The following is a 20,472-nucleotide window of genomic DNA, read 5'->3' on the forward strand; positions in this document are numbered from 1 at the left end:
CACCGCACAAATTTGCAGGGACTGCCTGATGGCAGCTGCAACACGGGCCTGCACCGGCGGCCCTTGCACTGTTCATTGCGTGTGCTGCTTGAGCCAGCACGGAGACTGCATTGCGCAGCTCATGCGCCGTTGTGTTCACTGCGTCCATTTTAAAAGGGGGGAGGCCTTGGACTGCGTGTGAGTAGCCGGCCATATTCCCTGTCACCTGCATTATTGCATGAGCCAGAGACTGCGTGCGAGCAGCCTGGCTCCCTGCTAACTTTTTCTCTTTGCAGAGTCCATCGATCCTGGGCCATGGTTTAGTGTAAATTTTGTATGTTAAGTTGTTAAATTGTGTATTGTATATGAGTGCGCCCCCGGCATGTATGTCTTAGCGCCGGCAATTTATTTAAGTCGTCAGTATGAGTGGGTTTGTTACTTTCGAAATCTAAAGATTTCGTAAGTATATTGATGACTTCCGTTTCTGTTTGTTTCTTTGTTTGTTTGTGTGTTTGTTTGTTTGTGTGTTTGTTCTTTAGATTTCTTATGAAATCTTTAGATTTCGTAAGTATATTGATGACTTCCGTTCTCTGTTTGTGTATTTGTTTGTTTGTTTGTGTGTTGGCACGATAACTCGAGAACGGAAGAAGCTACCAATGTCAAATTACACCACGTGATTCAGGAGGGTGATGGCTAGCGCTGATTAGATTTTGGTCAAAATCGATCAAAGGTCAAGGTCAAAGTGAGGTCAAACATAATTCCGTAAATTAATGTGGAGAAATGGAGTATTTTTGCTTCACTCGACGTTATGAGTTCATTTTAACTTCGATTTTAATTTTGTCTTCGGTTTTTGCGATCGCTATGGACGCTTAAAACTCGGTTGTCGAAATTCTGGTAAAAATCGGATGTTTTGGAGACGTTTTAAGATTGTATAAAAAAAATATTTCACTCGACGCGTCACGGGTCGTCCCATGATGCAGTGCGCTCGAGCAGACGCGTCGTTGAGTCACGTAAAGTTTTTTCGTGTGCGCTGACGGTGTTTTCAATAAAGATGGTGTTAAAAAGTCATTTTTTATCCCAATAAAGGTTATCGTCGCATGCCTGACTCACTTAGCCGTCGGATTATGTAAAGATTGTTAGTGGATCGCCGAATATTACGGTTTTGTGACTTTGATAAAATATTGAATAATTGCGTGGAGAAATGGAGATTTTTGCTTCGCTCGACGTTACGAGTTTGTTTTAACTTCGATTTTAATTTTGTCTTCGGTTTTTGCGATCGCTTCGGACGCTTAAAACCCGGTTGTCGAAATTCTGGTAAAAATCAGATGTTTTACGAGATTTATGTCGGGTGTCGTATCTGACTGAGGTATTATGCACTGAAGGTTATGCTAATGAGGGGGATTGTAACACACGGCATTACGTGCTCGTTAGGTCATCTCTATCATCTCAGTAGAGATGACCTAATAATAAGTCTCGAAGTCTGTCCGTACGTCCGTCCGTCCGTCCGTCCGTCCACAATCAAACCGAGTGGAGACAAATAACCAATAGTGGAATGGATAGAGGTCGATGAGACATGCACAACGATATAACTTTCAAGGTCGTCCAAGGTCGAGGTCAACGTCACGAGGCTGTCAAAGTTGCGAAAATCGTCGATTTCAAATCGTATCTCCTCCCTCATTTATCAAGAGAGATCAAATGTCATTAGTGATTCAGATACTATGGACTATAATCTAGAACAACATGAGCCATTTTTTTGAAATTTGCTCTCGTTCCGATTTTATAGCCCTTCAAACTTCGCTCTGATTCCCCGTATGGGCCGTTCATAAAGTACGTATATACAAAAAAAAGTATTAAATTAAGAACCGGAACTCTCAGAGACAAATATTATATTTGAAGCTTTTGTCAGATTTAACTAAAACAATGGAACACAAGTTTATATGCACACTTGCTTTCATTTATGACATTAACATTGTCTTGAATGTCAATTTGTACTTTTATTTTCATAAATAACGTGCTGTGATATTAAAAGAAAAAGGTAAATAACACCGCTAGGGACTGCATCGTCATGACTTACAAACATCGGTTCATAAGGAACTGCTGGCTTTGCAAGCGATTAGCGATGTATGAGGGGGGTGGGTGGGTGGTTTAAAGCCCGCGTACGGCCTGAGACAGGGGTGGGTGGTTTAAAGCCCGTGTATGGCCTGAGACGGGTGGGTGGTTTAAAGCCCGCGTACGGCCTGCGTACAGGGGTGGGTGGGTGGTACGACGGCTGCATACATACTTTATGAAAGTGGTGTCAGACTACATGAAAGCGTTTCAGAAGATGAAGGTGAGCCTGTCGTCATCGGGAGGGGGAAAAATATCCCCGTTCACAGGAACATTTTAGACGTGATGTTGAATCCGTTGGACGTCAATAATTGTTCCATATTACTGTATTACCATAGTTAATAATTACTGATGCATTTGAGATAAATCTACAGTTCGTTGTAATCTTCAAGTATTGTGATGTGATACGAGACGCATATGGGGGTGGGTGGGGGTCACTAGCCTACATATAGACGGGGTGGGTGGGGGTCACTAGCCTACATACAGAGGGGGTGGGTGGGGGTCACTAGCCTACATACAGAGGGGGGGTGGTTTTGAAACCCGGAAGTGGAGCGTACGTACTTTATGAACTGCCCCTATTCCAGTCTGGCACAGAGTTACTTGTTTCGACCTCCAGCAGAGATGACCGGCATTCCCGCTCGGGGGTATTTTTTTAAAGTCAATTTCAATCCTGTCTTTACTTTTGATAACGGTTAAGTATGCTTATACTCAGTTGTCGAAATTCTGGTAAAAATCGGATGTTTTATGAGATTTATGTCAGGTGTCACATCTGAGGCTGAACTGAAGATTATGCTAATGAGGGGGATTGCAACACATGGCATTACGCACTCGTTTTAAAGTCAATTTGCATGTTAATCATATCTATGTTTGGGACAGTACATGTTGAACAAGATTTTACTGACAACTTTAAATTTTATTGATATTAGAACATTTAGTAAACTGAATGTTCATTCCAACAAAATATATATTTAATTTCCAATACATTATGAGTAGTTCACAATATGTGCTGTTTGAAAATTGCATAGTCTATGCCAAATGTCAATCATGTATCGATTGGCTGCTGCTGCCATATAGATTAGCTGGGGTGAGTTAGCAATTGCAGTTGAGAAATGTGTTGAATCCATGGCATGTATTTTCACATACAAGTTAAGATTAATTAAAAGCATAAGATAAATTAACTTGTCAACTTGATCTGCTGGAGGATTCACCTTTTGTGGCTATTAACCGTCAAGTTTACGATTTCGTAAGTACCAGTCGATGACTGCTTGTTACTGACAAAATCTAAAGATTTCGTAAGTATATTGATGACTACCGTTTGTTTGTTTGTTTGCTTGTAGGCACGATAACTCGAGAAAGGAAGAAGCTACCAATGTCAAATTACACCACGTGATTCAGGGGGGTGATGGCTCGTGCTGATTAGATTATGGTCAAAATCGGTCAAAGGTCAAGGTCACAGTGAGTTCAAACATCCAAAACATTCGATTTTTGATGGTTTGGTACAGAATCATCGTAGAAACTTCTGGTTTGCGTCGCTACCTTCTCTAGAGACAGCTTTGATTAGACAAGGTCAGAGGTCAAGTTGACAATTTCGTAAGTACCAGTCTATGACTGCTTGTTTGTTTGTTTGTAGGCACGATAACTGGAGAACGGAAGAAGCTACCAATGTCAGATTACACCACGTGATTCAGGAGGGTGATGGCTAACGCTGATTAGATTTTGGTCAAAATCAGTCAAAGGTCAAGGTCACAGTGAGGTCAAACATAATTCCATAAATTCATGTGGAGAAATGGAGTATTTTTGCTTCGCCCGACATGACGAGTTCGTTTTAACTTCGATTTTTATTTTGTCTTCGGTTTTTACGATCGCTTAGGACGCGTAAAACTCGGTTGTCGAAATTCTGGTAAAAATCGGATGTTTTGGAGACGTTTTAAGATTGTATAAAAAATATTTCACTTGACGCGTCACGGGTCGTCCCATGATGCAGTGCGCTCGAGCAGACGCGTCGTTGAGTCACGTTAAGGTTTTGCGTGTGCGCGCTGACGGTGTTTTCGATAAAGATGGTGTTTAAAAGTCATTTTTTATCCCAATAAAGGTTATCGTGACATGCCTGACTCGCTAAGCCGTCGGATTATGTAAAGATTGTTGGTGGATGCACGAATATTACGGTTTTGTGACTTTGACAAAATAATATTAAATAAATGCGTGGAGAAATGGAGATTTTTGCTTCGCTCGACGTTACGAGTTCGTTTTAACTTCGATTTTAATTTTGTCTTCGGTTTTTGGGATCAATTAGGACGCTTAAAACTCGGTTGTCGAAATTCTGGTAAAAATCGGATGTTTTGGAGACGTTTTAAGATTGTATAAAAAATATTTCACTCGACGCATCACGGGTCGTCCAATGATGCAGTGCGCTCGAGCAGACGCGTCGTTGAGTCACGTTAAGGTTTTGCGTGTGCGCGCTGACGGTGTTTTCGATAAAGATGGTGTTTAAAAGTAATTTTTTATCCCAATAAAGGTTATCGTGACATGCCTGACTCGCTAAGCCGTCGGATTATGTAAAGATTGTTGGTGGATGGCCGAATATTACGGTTTTGTGACTTTGACAAAATAATATAAAATAATTGCATGGAGAAATGGAGATTTTTGCTTCGGTCGACGTTACGATTTTTGATGGTTTGGTACAGAATCATCGTAGAAACTTCTGGTTTGCGTCGCTACCTTCTCCAGAGACAGATTTTATTCCACAAGGTCAGAGGTCAAGTTGACGATTTCGTAAGTACCAGTCTATGACTACTTGTTTGTTTGTTTGTTTGTTTATAGGCATGATAACTCTTGAACGGAAGAAGCTACCAATATCAAATTACACCACGTGATTCAGGAGGGTGATGGCTAGTGCTGATTAGATTTTGGTTAAAATCGGTCAAAGGTCACAGTGAGGTCAAATATTCGATTTTTGATGGTTTGGTACAGATAACTCGAGAACGGAAGAAGCTACCAATGTCAAATTACACCACGTGATTCAGGAGGGTGATGGCCAGTGCTGATTAGATTTTGGTCAAAGTCACGGTGAGGTCAAACATACAAAAAATGATAACTCGAGAACGGAAGAAGCTACCAATGTCAAATTACACCACGTGATTCATGAGGGTGGTGGCTAGCGCTGATTAGATTTTGGTCAAAATCAGTCGAAGGTCAAGGTCACAGTGAGGTCAAACATCCAGAACATTCGATTTTTGATCGTTTGGTACAGAATCATCGTAGAAACTTCTGGTTTGTGTCGCTACCTTCTCTAGAGACAGCTTTTATTAGACAAGGTCAAAGGTCAAGTTGACGATTTCGTAAGTACCAGTCTATGACTGCTTGTTTAGTTTGTTACTCAGCCCGTAGGTTATTTATTTTGGGGACACGAATACCACGAATGTCACACTCAAGGATCCGAAGATAAACTGTATTAGGGGAGAACTTACACACGATGTCACACGAAAATTCGACGACTCGGGACGAGTCTGTAAAAAGGGGAGGGGTAGTGTTACAGCTGTGGAAATTCGCAATACACCATAAGGGGTCCTTCGATCAGTTATGACGATAAGTAATTGTGTAGTTAGATTTCCCCACCGTTGTTTAGAGGGAATTTCCGTGTTCACAGGGCTGTGATCCTTTGAGTTAGCCGTTTTTCTTTTCTCTATCATTATTTTGGACTAATCATCCCCCAACAACCAAATCGCCACCACCAACAACGCCCCCAAACAACTAAAACACACAACAACCACCTTGACTACAATGCCAACCATCGCCACCAACTACAACCACGAACCAACCACGCTCAAACCCTCACCACAACAACCACCACCATCTTCGCCACTATCCGCGTTTACGAACGCCGTTCTCCAGGGACCACGCGGCGACGATTTCCGTGGTAAAACCATCCAAGAACGCATGCAGGATTGCCAGAATAAAAGCTCTTGCGGAGCCTGCACGGACTTTTCCCGCCTGTTTCTCCCGCCTAAATTCCCCGCGCTCGGTGTGGTGGAAGTGCGATCCGAGCCGGGGGTCAAAGGTGAGAAAAGGTGGGGGCCTCTTTTTGGGGGAATAATTCCCTGGCCCTGAGCCAAAACTGACCCCCCCGGCCTCCGCACGGGGCAGGGTGGAGAGAGAGCGAGAGGGCACACCCCCCTTCTAGAGGCTTCTCCAAGAAGCTCGAAGGGAGGTGGGGCCGAAAACGGGGCGGAGCGAAGGGCGGAGCCCTGTGCTACAAAAGGCGGACAGCACGGACCTTGAGTAGTCTTCCAGTCTCCTTGTCTTCGAGAGTTCCTGTGTTCTTCTGGTTTTTTGAGCTTCTCGGCTGGTCGTCGTCTTCTTCCTGGCGCTGGTTGTCTTGTCGGTGGAAGGGGTCTTGTCTTGTCGGTGGAAGAGGTCCTGCGCTCGCGGCTTGGCGAGCGGCCGGAGGCACGGACGGGAGACGCGGCAGCGCCGGTTGTGTGGTGGACCTGCGCATCCGGACGAGGAGTGCCGGAGAAGGTTCGCGGGCCGCGAGAGGTCAGGGCCAGGCACGACCACGCTGACGGTCGTGGGAGAGGGACTCACCAGCCACAAAAAGGGAAGTCCTTTCTCTTCCACTTATTTCTTTGGGTTTTTGTATGCATGCTGTGGCGCCGTGTCCAACAAGTTAGAACTGCCTAAGTGACTGTGCATGTATGTACATTGCTTTAGTCGGTAGTAATTCTTTCTTTGCATTTCTATTTGTGTGCTGTACATACATGCATGACTGTTATTCATTGCTTTGCCTGCATACGTGTGGTTTCAATAAATGTACTTGTCGAACTGTTCCCCGTTTCGTTGCGTCCTTTCCTTTGTTTGAAATTTCCATCTTGCATCACGGAAGGAAATGGTAGAAGGGTGTAAGCACCTGGTAAATAATCACGTCCGTCGGGGCTGGCGATAACACCGCTCGGTTATCACTGAAGCACGGAACGGACCGCTTAAGCAGTTCGTGTCCTCGGCCGGCCAGCGGCGAGGTACGATCGCCCAGTGAACTACCCGCGCAGGTACTTAGGTAGGTCGAGTTTGGCGAACAACCCTATCCTGCGCGGGTGGCCAATTGGCACGATTGTGGTGTGGTCGAAAGACCTACCCGTGACTAGCTCCTGGCGGTAGTTCCACGGAGGTTCACGACTGAATTGTCCGTTCCGGTGGGTGACGCGGTCGCGATTCGAGTTACGTGACTGATCGCACGCCGGGCGGACCGAAATTTGTAACAATATTGTTATGAATCTGGAAGCCCTTTGCACACAAGCAGACAGCAGTCCCCGTAGTTTAGTTATTTCGATAAGTATGTGTTCATAGTTAGAATCCCTGCTTCTGTCTAATGGGAATTTCATGTGTGTGCTGTGAGTTATTTTATAGTCAGGTTTATTACATCTACAACAACAACAACAACAACAACAACAATGGTACCGTCCCTGAATCAACCCGGTCGCCATTGCCCACTTGTTTTTGGCGGAAGGCGTGGGCGGATCCTCCATCGCCGCAGATCGGACTCCACCCCAGAAAGGTGGGAGTTGCCCCGCCTACCATGGGCCTGTCCAATGAGAGACGGCCAGCGGATCGCGCGATGTAGCCGTCCAATCAGGAGACGAGTGGCGAGAAAAGAAACCGGTCCCACCTCAAGAGAGTAGACAAGTGAATGTGGCGACTGCTTAGCGTCTGCAGACTTGGTGTTGATTGGCTTCGTCTGCGGTCTTGGTGGCGATTGGTTTCGTCTGCGGTCTTGGTGGCTTGGTCTCATTCGTGGGCCATGGACTTCAGATCGTGGGTTTGAGTCCCACTGTGGTGGTTTGGAGTCGGTGTGACCGCACGAGGCGGGAAGGTACCCCGGCCCGGCTCTACCGAATAAAGACCCACGGTGTCCAGTTTCGTGTGTGTGTGTGTGTGTGTGTGTGTGTGTGTGTGTGTGTGTGTGTGTGTGTGTGTGTGTGTGTGTGTGTGTGTGTGTGTGTGTGTGTGTGTGTGTGTGTGTGTGTGTGTGTGTGTGTGTGTGTGTCCGTCCGTGGGCCCCGTCTGCAAGTAGAATCGTTAAGTGCCTTGTTCATTGTACATTACATTTCTTTATTCGTAATAACTCTGCTCTGTGTCTCCCTTCCCGATTATTGCCTATTGTAAAATAAACCCCCTCCGTGTTAAATCTTTCAGTTCGTTGTTCGTGTTTTCCTTCATTGACCCAGCACGGTGCGGGTTTGAGAAATAGTCAGGCTGTTCGTGCCGTAAATTGTTTTGGACGGACGGATCTTGGTAATACCCACTCGGTGTACACCCGGATCAGGCTCGGTAAATGGTCCGTTCCGCCTGAGGTCCGTTGAGGGTGTGGTTTTCCCCGGTAGTTGGACGACGTGGGTCGTCCCCGGTAGTTGGACTGAGATATATTGAAATTAGACAATTAACCCTGCCTCACGCCGTCAAAATATTGACGACCACGGTCCGCTAAGGGACCCGTGAACTCTCAGACTTATCCGAGAGTCACGACCTAAATTCCGGGTGTTCAGTGGGAGACGACTCTACTGCTTCACCTAGTGGTCGTTTATCGCCACCGACCCCCGGCCCACAACAATATTACCCTTTAGTCTTTAGACCCTGTATAATCGTCTAACCACTTTAAACACACAAAACACAATCATCAAAAGTCTTCCTGCAATACAGTATACACTATACAGACTATACGTTTTTTTCAGCAAGTAATGTGCAAACTCTACCCAACCAGAGGGTGGGTACTTCGCTCGTATATACAGTACTGTCGGACTCCGCTATTTGAGGATTCACGGTTTATAAAATGCGACCTGCTTTAACATTCGTGGCCCTGAGCCTTGTGTTGTGTATTCGTGGTTTCTTTTTGTTGTTTTTTTTTTACGTGCGTATTCACGGTATTTTTCATTCTCCCTCATGCGTGGGAGAATGTCACTAACCATCGGGATCCTATTCCCCCCCCCCCAATTTCCACTGAAACAATGGTCCGCTGTTCGTGTCATTTTCCAGGAATGTATCTCCCGCGAACAGTGTAGTCCGACAGTGTATAAAACCGAAAAACACCGGTGTAAGGTGAGGCCTCGTCAAGGTACGAAGAGCAGGTGAGCTATCGCCGGCAGATTGAACAAATTGCAAATTCCTGCCCTGACTATTCAGTCAAACATCAGGCTAGCCAGCCAGTTCGTGAAAGACTTGAAACAAAAATTTTCCAAGGCAAACTCCACAAGAACGTGGGAAGAGCTGTGAAAGTGTTGTGGGGCCGGGTCTCGGTGGCGAGCACGACTGCGAGATGGAGCAGTAGAGTCGGCTCCACCGAACACCCGGAATTTAGGTCGTACCTTTCAGATAAATCTGAAAGGTCACGGGTCCCTTATCGGACCGAAGATCGCCCATAGGTCGACCACGTGGGATAGGGTTAATTGCCAATTTCAATATACCTAAATACCCACGTCGTCCAAACTACCGGGGAAATTGACCCTCGGCAGGATCTGCGCGATCCGGGCCATTACTGAGCCGGATCCGAGTCGTACCCAGAGCGGAGAGTACCAGAATCCTGCCGGGCCCATTGCACAATTATGGCAGCAATGAGGCCTCCTAATTCCGCTTCGCAGCGCAGCAAACCAATGGAAGAAAGGACAAGGACGAGCTGGGACATTCAACAAAGGGAAATTTATTCACAACAATAATTGGGGAACGAGGGGAGCACGTAAGGGCAGAGTTATCTGACTAAGCAATGCAACCAATGTGCAATGAAAGCACTTAACAATTCTACTTGGACAAGACAGGCCCGCACACAGACACGCACACCCAAAAATGAAATGGACCTGCCGGTCTTTATTCGGCTCTCCAGCCGAGGAGGATAGTTCGGCTGGGAGTCAGAACGGCTGGCTAGCTGGCAGCTGGTCGTCCACACCTTCCCGGAGCTCCAGTTGCCAAAAGCACGGACTAGGGGAGCTGAACCCAGAGGAGGCGAGACGAGGTGATCTTCCTTGATGAAAATGGTCGACCGCTCGCTGTAATGTGCCAGATGAGACACCTCCGATGCACGGGATCAGTCTGCCAGAGACCAAGACAGACGCGCTTCGCGACACAATCTCCTCTTGTTGGACCCGACAACCACACTCTGTCTCTTTTGGAGGGAGGGGCTTCTTCTTCTTCTGGCCACTCGTCTCCTGATTGGTCAGACCCATTGCGCGATTCCCTGGCTGTCTTCCATTGGACAGACCCATGGTAGGCGGGGCAACTCTCACCCTTCTGGGTGGAGTCCTGATCGGAGGCGTTTGTAGCTCCGCCCCCCTACTCACCTCCGACCACGTGCATAATGGCGATAGTGTTGAGTCGGAAACGGGGCAGTGAGACGCGCGCTCCTTGCCGATTGGCCAAAGAGGGACGCCCTGCCCATGTTAAACTCCGCCCAGGCAAGTGCTCGCTCTCCGGCGAGCGCGCGAAGAATGCCGCGAGCAGAGAGTTGCTGGGGATGTAAAAATCCTTACTATAAAATAATCCACAGCGCAAGTACACTTAATTCCCATTAGACAAGGGACGGGACCCTAACTAGAAACATATACCGATATAACTGATCTATAAGGACTCTGGCTGTTGTGTGCTCATGGTTTCCAGATTTGCAACAAAAGGATGAAAAATAAATAAATAAATAAAAATGATCAAGAATAAGAAGTTGGAGGTTGGATCAGCCGAAAGAACAGAGGTCGAGCTACCATGGGTTTGTTGTTGCACCAAATGTAAAAATTCAGGGAATGAACAAGTGCACGAAAAGGTCAGTCTCCCATTCCGAGTGGGTGGAATGAAATAAAACACAATGTAGGTAATTGAATGATGAGAGGAACCGGATCCACACAAACGTGCACCTGCCTGCACACAAACGTGCACCTGCCTGCAGACAAACGTGCACCTGCCTGCACAGCACGTTGTCAGCACCGAGGAACGATTCAATAAACGAGTACACACAATTTGTAAAGTCTTGTAAATAGAGAATATAAAACATTGATTAATGTGTGGCACGTTTGTGTAATCTACGAGCCCGATAGTCACCACCACTTGGCTCCATCAAGGCCACAAGGCCACAACCGCACCTGGCTTGGAAAGGGGCCTCTTTACTCTTCCACAACCCGCTCAGCTCCGTGTCCATAGCTACAAAAGAACATTTACAACAATTCGTCCACTTCGTCATCACAGGCGGGCGATGCTGACAATAGGGAGGAACAAACGGCCGATCTTCTTATAAATGTTGAAGTGATTTTTTTTAAATAAAAAAAACAACATATGAAATGTAAACGCGAAATAAATAACACGTTTACCGATAAATTCTGCTCTGTTGATAACGTCACACATCTCAGGGAATATTCTCTCAAAATTTTCACTGTTCACTTCACACATCTTTCAGCAGCGTCAAATTAAGCGCCAAATGCGAAGGCTTCTTCACACGTTCAAATTTAAAATGGCGGCTTGGGGCGCCAAGAGGCTTCAAGGTAAACCACGCCCACAAACCTTACGTCATTACGTAAAACGTGACGTTCGGGCCCTAAAGCTGCATGGTGAGGAGCAAAGGGTGTCCACAAAGTACCATTCCAAATTCAAACCATAAAAATAATGAAGTACTAAACAACGATTCAGATTGCTGCGGGTGAAAGAAGATTTCTCCAAGTTTTATTTCCGGTTTTTTTGTCGTTTTCATGCGTCTCCCGTGACGTCATTCCCTGCAAGCAAATGGCGTCCCCACGACAAATCGAGCTGCGTTGCCAGGGGGTGTGTTCAGTTCCCAAGTTTCTTGGAGAGCGGCTTAAGCAAGCACTCTAATCGAACCCGTTAAGGAACGGTTGACTTGGCAAGCGCTAGCTAGCAGCTTGGTAACTGAACACACCCCAGGGGTCTACCTTCAGTTACCAAGCATCTTGCTCTTGCTTTCCAAGCCAATCGCGTTCAATATCAACCGCTTTGCAAGCCGCTCGGCAAGTGAAGCAAGCGATTCAGAGAGGTGCTTTGTCATGTTGGCAAAAATGGCCTCCGGAGTCGGATTCAAAATGATACCACAACCATTGAAATATTCAGAGGCATACTCCTACTCCTGTTATATTATATTAGCTATTTATGAGCAAATACCACCCATCGCTTCACTGACGGGAATACTAAAGGGGGGGGAGAAAAAGAGGGGGAGAGAGAGAGAGAGAGGGGGTGGGGGAGGGAACGGGGGAAGGAATGAGGAGGGTTGGGGGAAGGGAAGACAGTGTGAGATGAGAGGAAGGGAAGGAAGACGTGCGGTGGAGCGTTTTATGATTCATACTGTTTCATCAAAATGATTCTGCATAGAATAACAGTGAAGATGGAAACAAAATAATGTCTGAAATCCATTTTCTACTCGTCATACTATAAACACCGTCCGGAGACAAACACCGCCCAGACACGACTGGAGACGAATACTGTCTGGAGATAAACAACACCTGGACACGTGTATATATTATGTGTGTGTGTGTGTGGTGTGTGTGTGTGTGTGTGTGTGTGTGTGTGTGTGTGTGTGTGTGTGTGTGTGTGTGTGTGTGTGTGTGTGTGTGTGTGTGTGTGTGTGTGTGTGTGTGTGTGTGTGTGTGTGTGTGTGTGTGTGTAGGGGGAGAGAGGGGACACAGAGAGAGAGAGAGAGAGGGGGAGAAGGAGAGAGGGGGAGAGAGGGGACAGAGAGAGAGGGAGAGAGAGAGAGAGAGAGAGAGAGAGAGAGAGAGAGAGAGAGAGAGAGAGAGAGAGAGAGAGAGGGAGAGAGGGAGAGAGGGAGAGAGAGAGAGAGAGAGAGAGAGAGAGAGAGAGAGAGAGAGAGAGAGAGAGAGAGAGAGAGAGAGAGAGAGAGAGAGAGAGAGAGAGAGAGAGAGAGAGAGAGAGAGAGAGAGAGAGAGAGAGAGAGAGAGAGAGAGAGAGAGATTAGCAGAGAGAACACACACACACACACACACACACACACACACACACACACACACACACACACACACACACACAATGCTTGGCCTGGCGATATCAGCAATTTTTCAAGAATCAGCAGATTGGAGTCAGTGTGATTACCAACGACAGTACGTACTGTATACAACCCAGAAACCTTGCGTAGTTTTCACCCTTGTTTTGGGGAAATTTCAAAAAACAAATTAAAAAAACAACATTGCATTTAAATAAACGTTTCAAGGAGATGTGCACAAACATTAATCTTTATAAACAGCTGTGTGTGATGGGTGGAAAAAATTTGGCTCGGTAATTTGGAAAACACGCTTATACTGCAAAAGGCTCAGAAATCGGGCGTTATCAAATATTTTTTGCTTTGAAACTCACAAAGACAAACATATAATCTTTGTAAACCACACCCGATAACCATTTGCTTTAGAAATAGTCACGAGGACAAAGGAAAACCTGAAAGAACCTCCATAAGACATGGGATGAAACTTTACCATCACGAAACCCGTAACAGGCATAGCATGTCCACACACCAGTGACGAGTGCCGAGACAGATCCCAATCTACCCATATGTACCACGTCTGTTTGTGCTGTTTATGTACCTCTAACTTATATCGCAACTGCCAACTGTACATCCTGATTGGGATACGAACTGTACCGCTATTAACTGTAGGGTGCTCGGCAAGTGGCTTAAGTGCTCAAGCAAGCACTCCAACGGAACGCCTGGTTTGGCAAGCGATTACCAATTGCCGTCGATAAACCCACACACCCGGAAATGCCCAAGCAATGTTCAAATTGGACAAATGAACACTTTTTTTAGTCGTCAGAACTGCTGCTAAGTTCAATTCTGTAGCTTAAGTTTTGTAATTTGGCTTGGTTTAAGAGATTCTCGAGGTTATGGCATGTGCGGAAATGAAATAAAACCACAAACACTGGCATCTCCAGGTGGGAGTGTATCAGCATTGCAATGTATCCAGCAAGTCGTAGGTCTTCATAATATGAGTGGGGAAGTTAAAAAAAATTTTTTAATTATCGTTAAGAAATCATTGCGGTCTGTTCCAACCCAAGGCATAGTTGAGCAGACCAAAAATATGACAGCTTCAAACCCCAGCGAGGTAACCCAGGATACGCCTTAAGACCACATAGGGAGTGACGTGGCTTCGGATATGCCTGATAAAGGCTATAAATAAATAAGGCCATTAATTATCTTTAAAAGGGGTGTTTGAATTAACCCAAACACCCAATTTTCACTCGTGCACTTCCTTGAAGTTCCCATTGTATGCATGCAAAGATTCAGGCTGCTCGGTTTCATGGTTTTGGAGTTATGGAGGAGACACTCACTCTGCCATACACACACAAACACACACTCTGACATTTGTGGGTATAGATTATGGTGCAGGGTCTTTATGAAACGCTTTCCTCACCTCCTGTTTCCTCACCTCTCACAGAGATGATTACAGTATCGTGTGGCATCTTTATCACAAGCTTTCCTCACCCATGACTCATCCTGGTGATTACTATATTGATCGCGGTGCTATCCTTTACAATTTGACGACAACTTGATACGAAGCGGCCATCCGTGTTTGGTGGGCGACATGGGTACAACCACTCTGAGGGTGGGGATGCCTGCTTGTGACTTGTAATACCCCCTCCAACCATTAGGCACACTAACAGGCATTAACAGAGAGGCCATTGGGGTCTTTCCCCCAACTCTGAGACTATGATTTGTGTTTTTTAACCACCTAAAACCTCCACATGCATCCAGTGAGTACAACCACAAATTTTCAACTCATTCCATGCACCACTTCAGGAGTCCATAGAAGTCAAACAAACCCACAAACATACACTTCTCAAATGATAGCATGATATAGACATTACGCATTAGAATGTGGTCCATATCGCCAGGTTCGTTACATCATTCACGATCCCCAGTCGAATCACGTGACATTTGCAGTGCTTTATGTCGAGTCCAATAGGCAATGTTAAAGCGGATGCAACACCTACAGGATTAGATAATATCTCCATCCAGCTGGTTGAGATACTAAAGCCTCAAAAGCCACCTGAATCAGAAGAGATAACTACACTTTCAGTTAAAATCATGATCCATTTAAGCACCATGACAAGGATGAAGATTTTGGCTGAAAACAGATTGTCGGAATCTCTTCCACATATTGGATTTAACCACCGGAACGTCTGGGATTGTTAGTACCTCTACAACTGAAGGTGGATGAGGTTAATGGTTGCACCCCTTTCTGTCTGTTTGTTTGTTTGTGTGCAGGATATCTAAAAAAGTTGTGGACGGATTCGAATGAAATTTTGTGGACAGGTTGGGTGTGTGACAAGGGCAAATTGATTCGATTTTGTTGAAGATCCGGATCTGCATACGATAGTTATTTAATTTTTCAATTGATTCTTCGCCATTGAGAGATAGGGCCAAAAACAATATATAGCATGATATTTCAAAAATATATAGGGCCCGATATGTTCTCATGGATCAGGCATTATGTGGCAGAGGTATGCGCTCTAACAAGTGCCCTTATAGTTCCATATCGTTTCTCTCCTTGATGGAGTTCATGTCTCTGTCTAGAATTAACTCTTTTGACCCAATTTTTTTCTGTAGTCTGTAATTTTTTTTTCAGTTTTACCTTCTGTAGTCATTCCTAAATGTTATTTTTTACCATTCCACGAGACCAATAGCCGAGTTTTGGCAGGAATAGTCACCATGCAGTCACAACCGGGCCATGCCACTTCAGAGTATCGTATGGGGTGAAGGGTCATGGAGGGGCGCTGCACTCACCAGCCCGAGACAATTGCGAGTGAGAGGTGAGGATCATGGCACATCAGTGACACAAGACCCCAAGGCCATAAAGGTGTGGGCAAAGAGAGCCCACCGACCTGTCTGGAATGATGTTATGGTTCAGAAAATCAGATTTCTGCACATTTCCAAGCATGCAAAGATATCAGCAGTTCAAAGCCAAAATGTGGCAAAGCAACTAAAGCTCCAACATGAGCTAAGATCAACTGGGAATGAGGCTAAAAGTAATCTTCAACTGTTTCAAATCCACACAAAAAGAAAATTGCACCTTCCAAGTTACTGTAGAAGCATTTGTTTCACAAGTACATTTTAATAAAAATAAAGTTTTGCAATTATAGCACATTGGAAGGTTGTTTTTTTTTTGCAGAAGAGTTCACAATAAGATGCCACCAGACTCAATGGCTTAATAGTTAAGTGGCTGGGAGATCACTAGTTGAAACACTTGGGTGTCACATCAGAGTGTTCTGTTCTTGCAAATGGCAGCTATCATTTCTTGGAGCACAGCTGCACTGCACCCCTCTGCCAGTACTCATTTCACTGACCTCAGGAAGGTGGCCAGGTGAGTTGAACCCATAGGGCTCAAAATCAGGAACCGAAGATCGCAAGCCAACCACTAACTGCAGTCAACACCAGGCTTACATGAGACTAAAAATGGGACAAGATGATTGATGATCAGCGATGAAGTTGAGATCGCAAAAAACTCCTGTAATTAAGTTCAGGTCAGGTCAGGTCAGGTACGGGAGCATACACCGGAGCAGCACGTCGCTGCCTCCACTTTGTCGGTACTCCAGGGGCCTCCGTCTGGCCATCCCAATCTCCTTGAGATATTCATCAACCTGCTGCACAAACGAGGAACGTGGTTGGCCCATTGGCCTCCTCCAATCATGAGGCTCCTTCACTGAGAGAATCTGATGAGCAGAATCAGCATCAGGAAAAAGCCACATGTCCATACAGCTGCAGCTGACACAGATTATGCAAGTAACAAATCTCATTTGAATCTCTCTCAGCAACCACCCGTTGGACACAAAGTCTGACCAGTGATAGCCAAGGATTTTCCAAAGAGACCTGGTACCAAAGGAATTAACACTCTGTCTCAGATCCATGGTCAGAGTCCAAGTCTCAACTCCGGAAAACAAGACTGGAAGGTACCGACAGCGCCACACCCCATGATTCGGTGAATCCATGACTCCACAGATGTCTCTTCACCTCTGGCTTACAGCCAGCAGAGACATGAATATCACTACCAAGGCAAGTGAATCTCTCCCTGACCTCAACATCCTCACGCCAAACAGGTACAGGCAAGATTGCGGCGTCCAAGATGTCATTGAAAGCCTGGATCTTAGTTTTGACCCAGGAAACCCATAATCCCACTGGCTCCGACTCCTCATTTAGCACCTGGAGGACCCCACAAGGATATCCAGTCTCCGCAAAGGTGACTGCATCATCTGTGAAATCAAGGTCAGAGATCTTGACATTCCCAAACAATGCACCACAGATTGATCTCTCCGACATCCTTCCCAGAATCCAGTCCATCCAAACATTGAAAAATGTGGGGGCCAGTGAACACCCCTGATAAACTCTCGTAACAAATGGAAATAAGTCGGAGATGGTCTCGCCATATCTCACAGCACTCTCAGTCCTCCCAGAGTATAGTTCAGACATCAGATTGATTAGTTTTGGTGGCATCCCACGAAGACCAAGAATCATCCAGATTCACTGAATCAAATGCTTTGCAGAGATCAACATCGGCTGCAAGCAGCCCCTGCCGAAACTCGTGTGCGTTCAGTAAGGACCTGAAGAGCAAGAATATGGTCAATGTTGACCTCTTTGGTGTAAAGCCTGACTGCTCTGGATGCTGGTGCTCAAGTAGATGGTAGCGAACCCTATCAAGAATTATCCGGGCAAAGACCTTGCCCGACACTGAGAGCAGCGTAACCCCTCGGTAGTTGTTGCAGTCCTGGCGATCACCCTTCCCTTTTCAGAGGAGGGACAACAAGGCCCCTCTTCTAGTCAGTTGGGATGATGCCTGCATTCCAGGCATAACACAGAACTGCATGCAATGACTCGAGTTCAGTATTTCCACCAGCCGTGAGAAGTTCAGCATGGATGCCACAGATCGCTGGAGCTTTGCCCAATTCCAACCCGTTCACCGAAGCCTGTGTTCCCACAAACGAAGGTGAACCACAGTTGACTGGAGGGTCAGCAATAGGGATAGTAACACCCCTGATGTCCAACTCAACAGCTGGTGGATCAGACTGGTACAGCCACTCAAAGTAACCGGCCCAGCGGGCCTTCACTTTGGACTCTTCTGTCAAGAGCCCACCACCCTCTGCTCCAACTACAGTGCACTGAGGGATGGACTTGGAGCAACGCAATGCACGAATTCCCCTGTAAAAATAGGTCGAGAATCACTTGACCACAGGTGATGCTCTACCCCCTCACTGATTCCTCGCACATAGGCCTCCTTGTCCACCCTTTGCACACATACAGTTTTACGCAACTCCTTGAACAGCTGAGCTCTGCCATTAAGCCTGATCCTGTGACTCTGGTCAATGGTATCCAATGTTCCTCGAGAGAAAATTAATCTTCACCCGACGGTGAGTTCCAAGACATCCACCGGCAACATCAAGGACGGTGGTCTTGAAGGCACTCCACAACTCTACAGGATTCCGCAAAGCACACAGAAAACAAAAAAAAAAATCTGGTCTTCAAACCTCAGAGTGCTGCAATACCAATGTCCAAACGCTGGGGCTGAGAAAAGAGACAGGTGATCGTCCTCTCTTTAGGGATAGGAAACTCCAGGCACCTACCTAAAGGGACCGCCTCAGGTTAACCGAAGGAGACCGCCTTCTGGTGGACAACACCTCCACACCACTGCAATCTGACCCGGGAAGATTACCTCGTGGTTTTCCTCCTATCCTCAGAGTGGGGGTCCCAAAGGCTTTGCCCCAATCCTGTCGTCCAGCAAGCTGCCCTGCAGAGGGTAGCTGCACAGGAAGTACTCCCACAGAGTGGGTTTTTGAAGTTCATTAAGACAAGTCATTAAATTAGCACTTTGGAAACAACGTGCAAATTTCATCAAATTAAACCTGTCTCATCTATTCCTCAGCTGGATGCAAAGGAAACGAGAGGGGGAGCACTCTGTGAGTGCAAAACCTCTGCCGCCAATACAGCTGGGTCACTTAAGTGAACCTGATATCCTTTCCATTGTAGGTCAAAACGGATCACTCTGAGCCACGATTGAATAAACTAAACTTGATCGACGCACATGTCGAAATGCCCAAAAAAAAATCGAAATTTTTTTGAAAAAGGTGCAAAATATTTTTTTTTGGGGGGGGGGTTGGAAATCGCTTAAAACATGTAGAAAGGCAAAAACAAAAATTCAAATATTTTTTCAAAATGGCCACCATATTGGACTTTGGATCAAGTCCAAAATCTAATGGCATGATTCTTGGACCATTCCTCATCCCCCCACCAAGTTTTGTCAAAATCTGTCCAGGAGTTTTTCCGTAATACTGTTCACAAAAAGACAGGGGTGAAAACAGTAACCTCCGTCCATCTTCGATGGCAGAGGTTAACTAAGGCTTTTAAGATTATTGGAATCTACGATGAAGTTGAGTCGATGGGCCAAACACTTCATCAGACAGGTCAGTGATCTGTCTTTTCACCTCATTTCTGCTATTGCAGTCTCTGCTCTGTAGCCTCTGGGCTGCTGCAGGGCAGACAGTTTCACCAGAAGGTAGACCATGTAAATTTAGGATTATTGCTTACCTCCATCTCCAGAGACCCTGATGTTTTGTGTCCACCAAACGACGTTATCAGGAAGTTTAAGGCCCATGGCACTGTATCCAACCTCCTTGAATGTGGCCGCAAGAGAAAAACTTGATCAAAGATTGCAGCAAATGATCGTTCAAATAGTGGAGAAAGCACCTCAATCAACTGCTAAAGATTCAAAATGACCTTCAGACACAAGGTACGACAGTTTCAATGCACACCATACGTCACCAATTCAATGAAGGGGGTTCTATGGTTGGAAACCCAGGAGGTCCCTACTGAGCGGCACAGACATAAGAAAGCCTGACATGAGTCTACCAAAACCCTTCGAGAATGTCCTGTGGTCAGATGACCAAATTAGAGCTTTTTGGTAAAGCACATCTGTTTACAGAAAACAAAATAAAAATAAAAAGAACACCTTCCCTACAATCAAACATGGAGGAGGGTCAGTGATGTGTTGCGGTAGTTTCTGGCACTGGGTGCCTTGAATGTGTGCATGAAATCAGATTAAAGGCATTTTGGAGTGCAATGTTCAACCACAGATCAGAAAGCTGGGTCTCCCAGCAGGACAATGAGCCCCAAACCAATCAAGAGTCCAGATCCAAGTCCCATTGAACATTGATGGGATCTGAAAGCAGTTTGCACAAGAATGGGCAAACTGCCAGTGGAGAGGTGTAGTAAGCTCGACTGTAGTTTTATCTCGGGTAATCAACTGTCAATTTCTTTATTTTCCAATTAACAAAAAAATTAAAAAAAAAAAAAAACATGGGGATAAATAGTGCCCTGGGAGGACATTATGTCCAGAAGAGGTGGAAAGGAAATACCAAAATAAA

At 45.8% G+C, this 20,472-nt stretch overlaps 1 protein-coding gene across 3 annotated transcripts in view; it reads right to left on the minus strand.

Moving 5' to 3' along the window:
• Nucleotides 1–11,585, minus strand: part of PNLDC1 (PARN like ribonuclease domain containing exonuclease 1) — a 116,009-nt gene extending 104,424 nt beyond the window's left edge. For 2 of the 3 annotated variants that reach the window (XM_085883402.1, XM_085883401.1), the window contains exons 1-2: nucleotides 11,421–11,585; nucleotides 11,196–11,253 (exon numbers count right to left, since the gene is read on the minus strand). In XM_085883402.1, the coding sequence (XP_085739528.1) occupies nucleotides 11,196–11,253; nucleotides 11,421–11,499 (137 nt within the window). In that variant the 5' untranslated portion in view covers nucleotides 11,500–11,585. The remainder of the gene's footprint in view (nucleotides 1–11,195; nucleotides 11,254–11,420) is intronic. The other variant, XM_085883403.1, reaches the window with a different exon arrangement.
• Between the last annotated feature and the right edge of the window lie 8,887 nt (nucleotides 11,586–20,472).

The sequence above is a fragment of the Eptatretus burgeri genome, chromosome 5 (assembly GCF_056783735.1).
Source record: "Eptatretus burgeri isolate ZD-2024b chromosome 5, Ebu_testis_v1, whole genome shotgun sequence".
Lineage (NCBI taxonomy): Eukaryota > Metazoa > Chordata > Myxini > Myxiniformes > Myxinidae > Eptatretus > Eptatretus burgeri.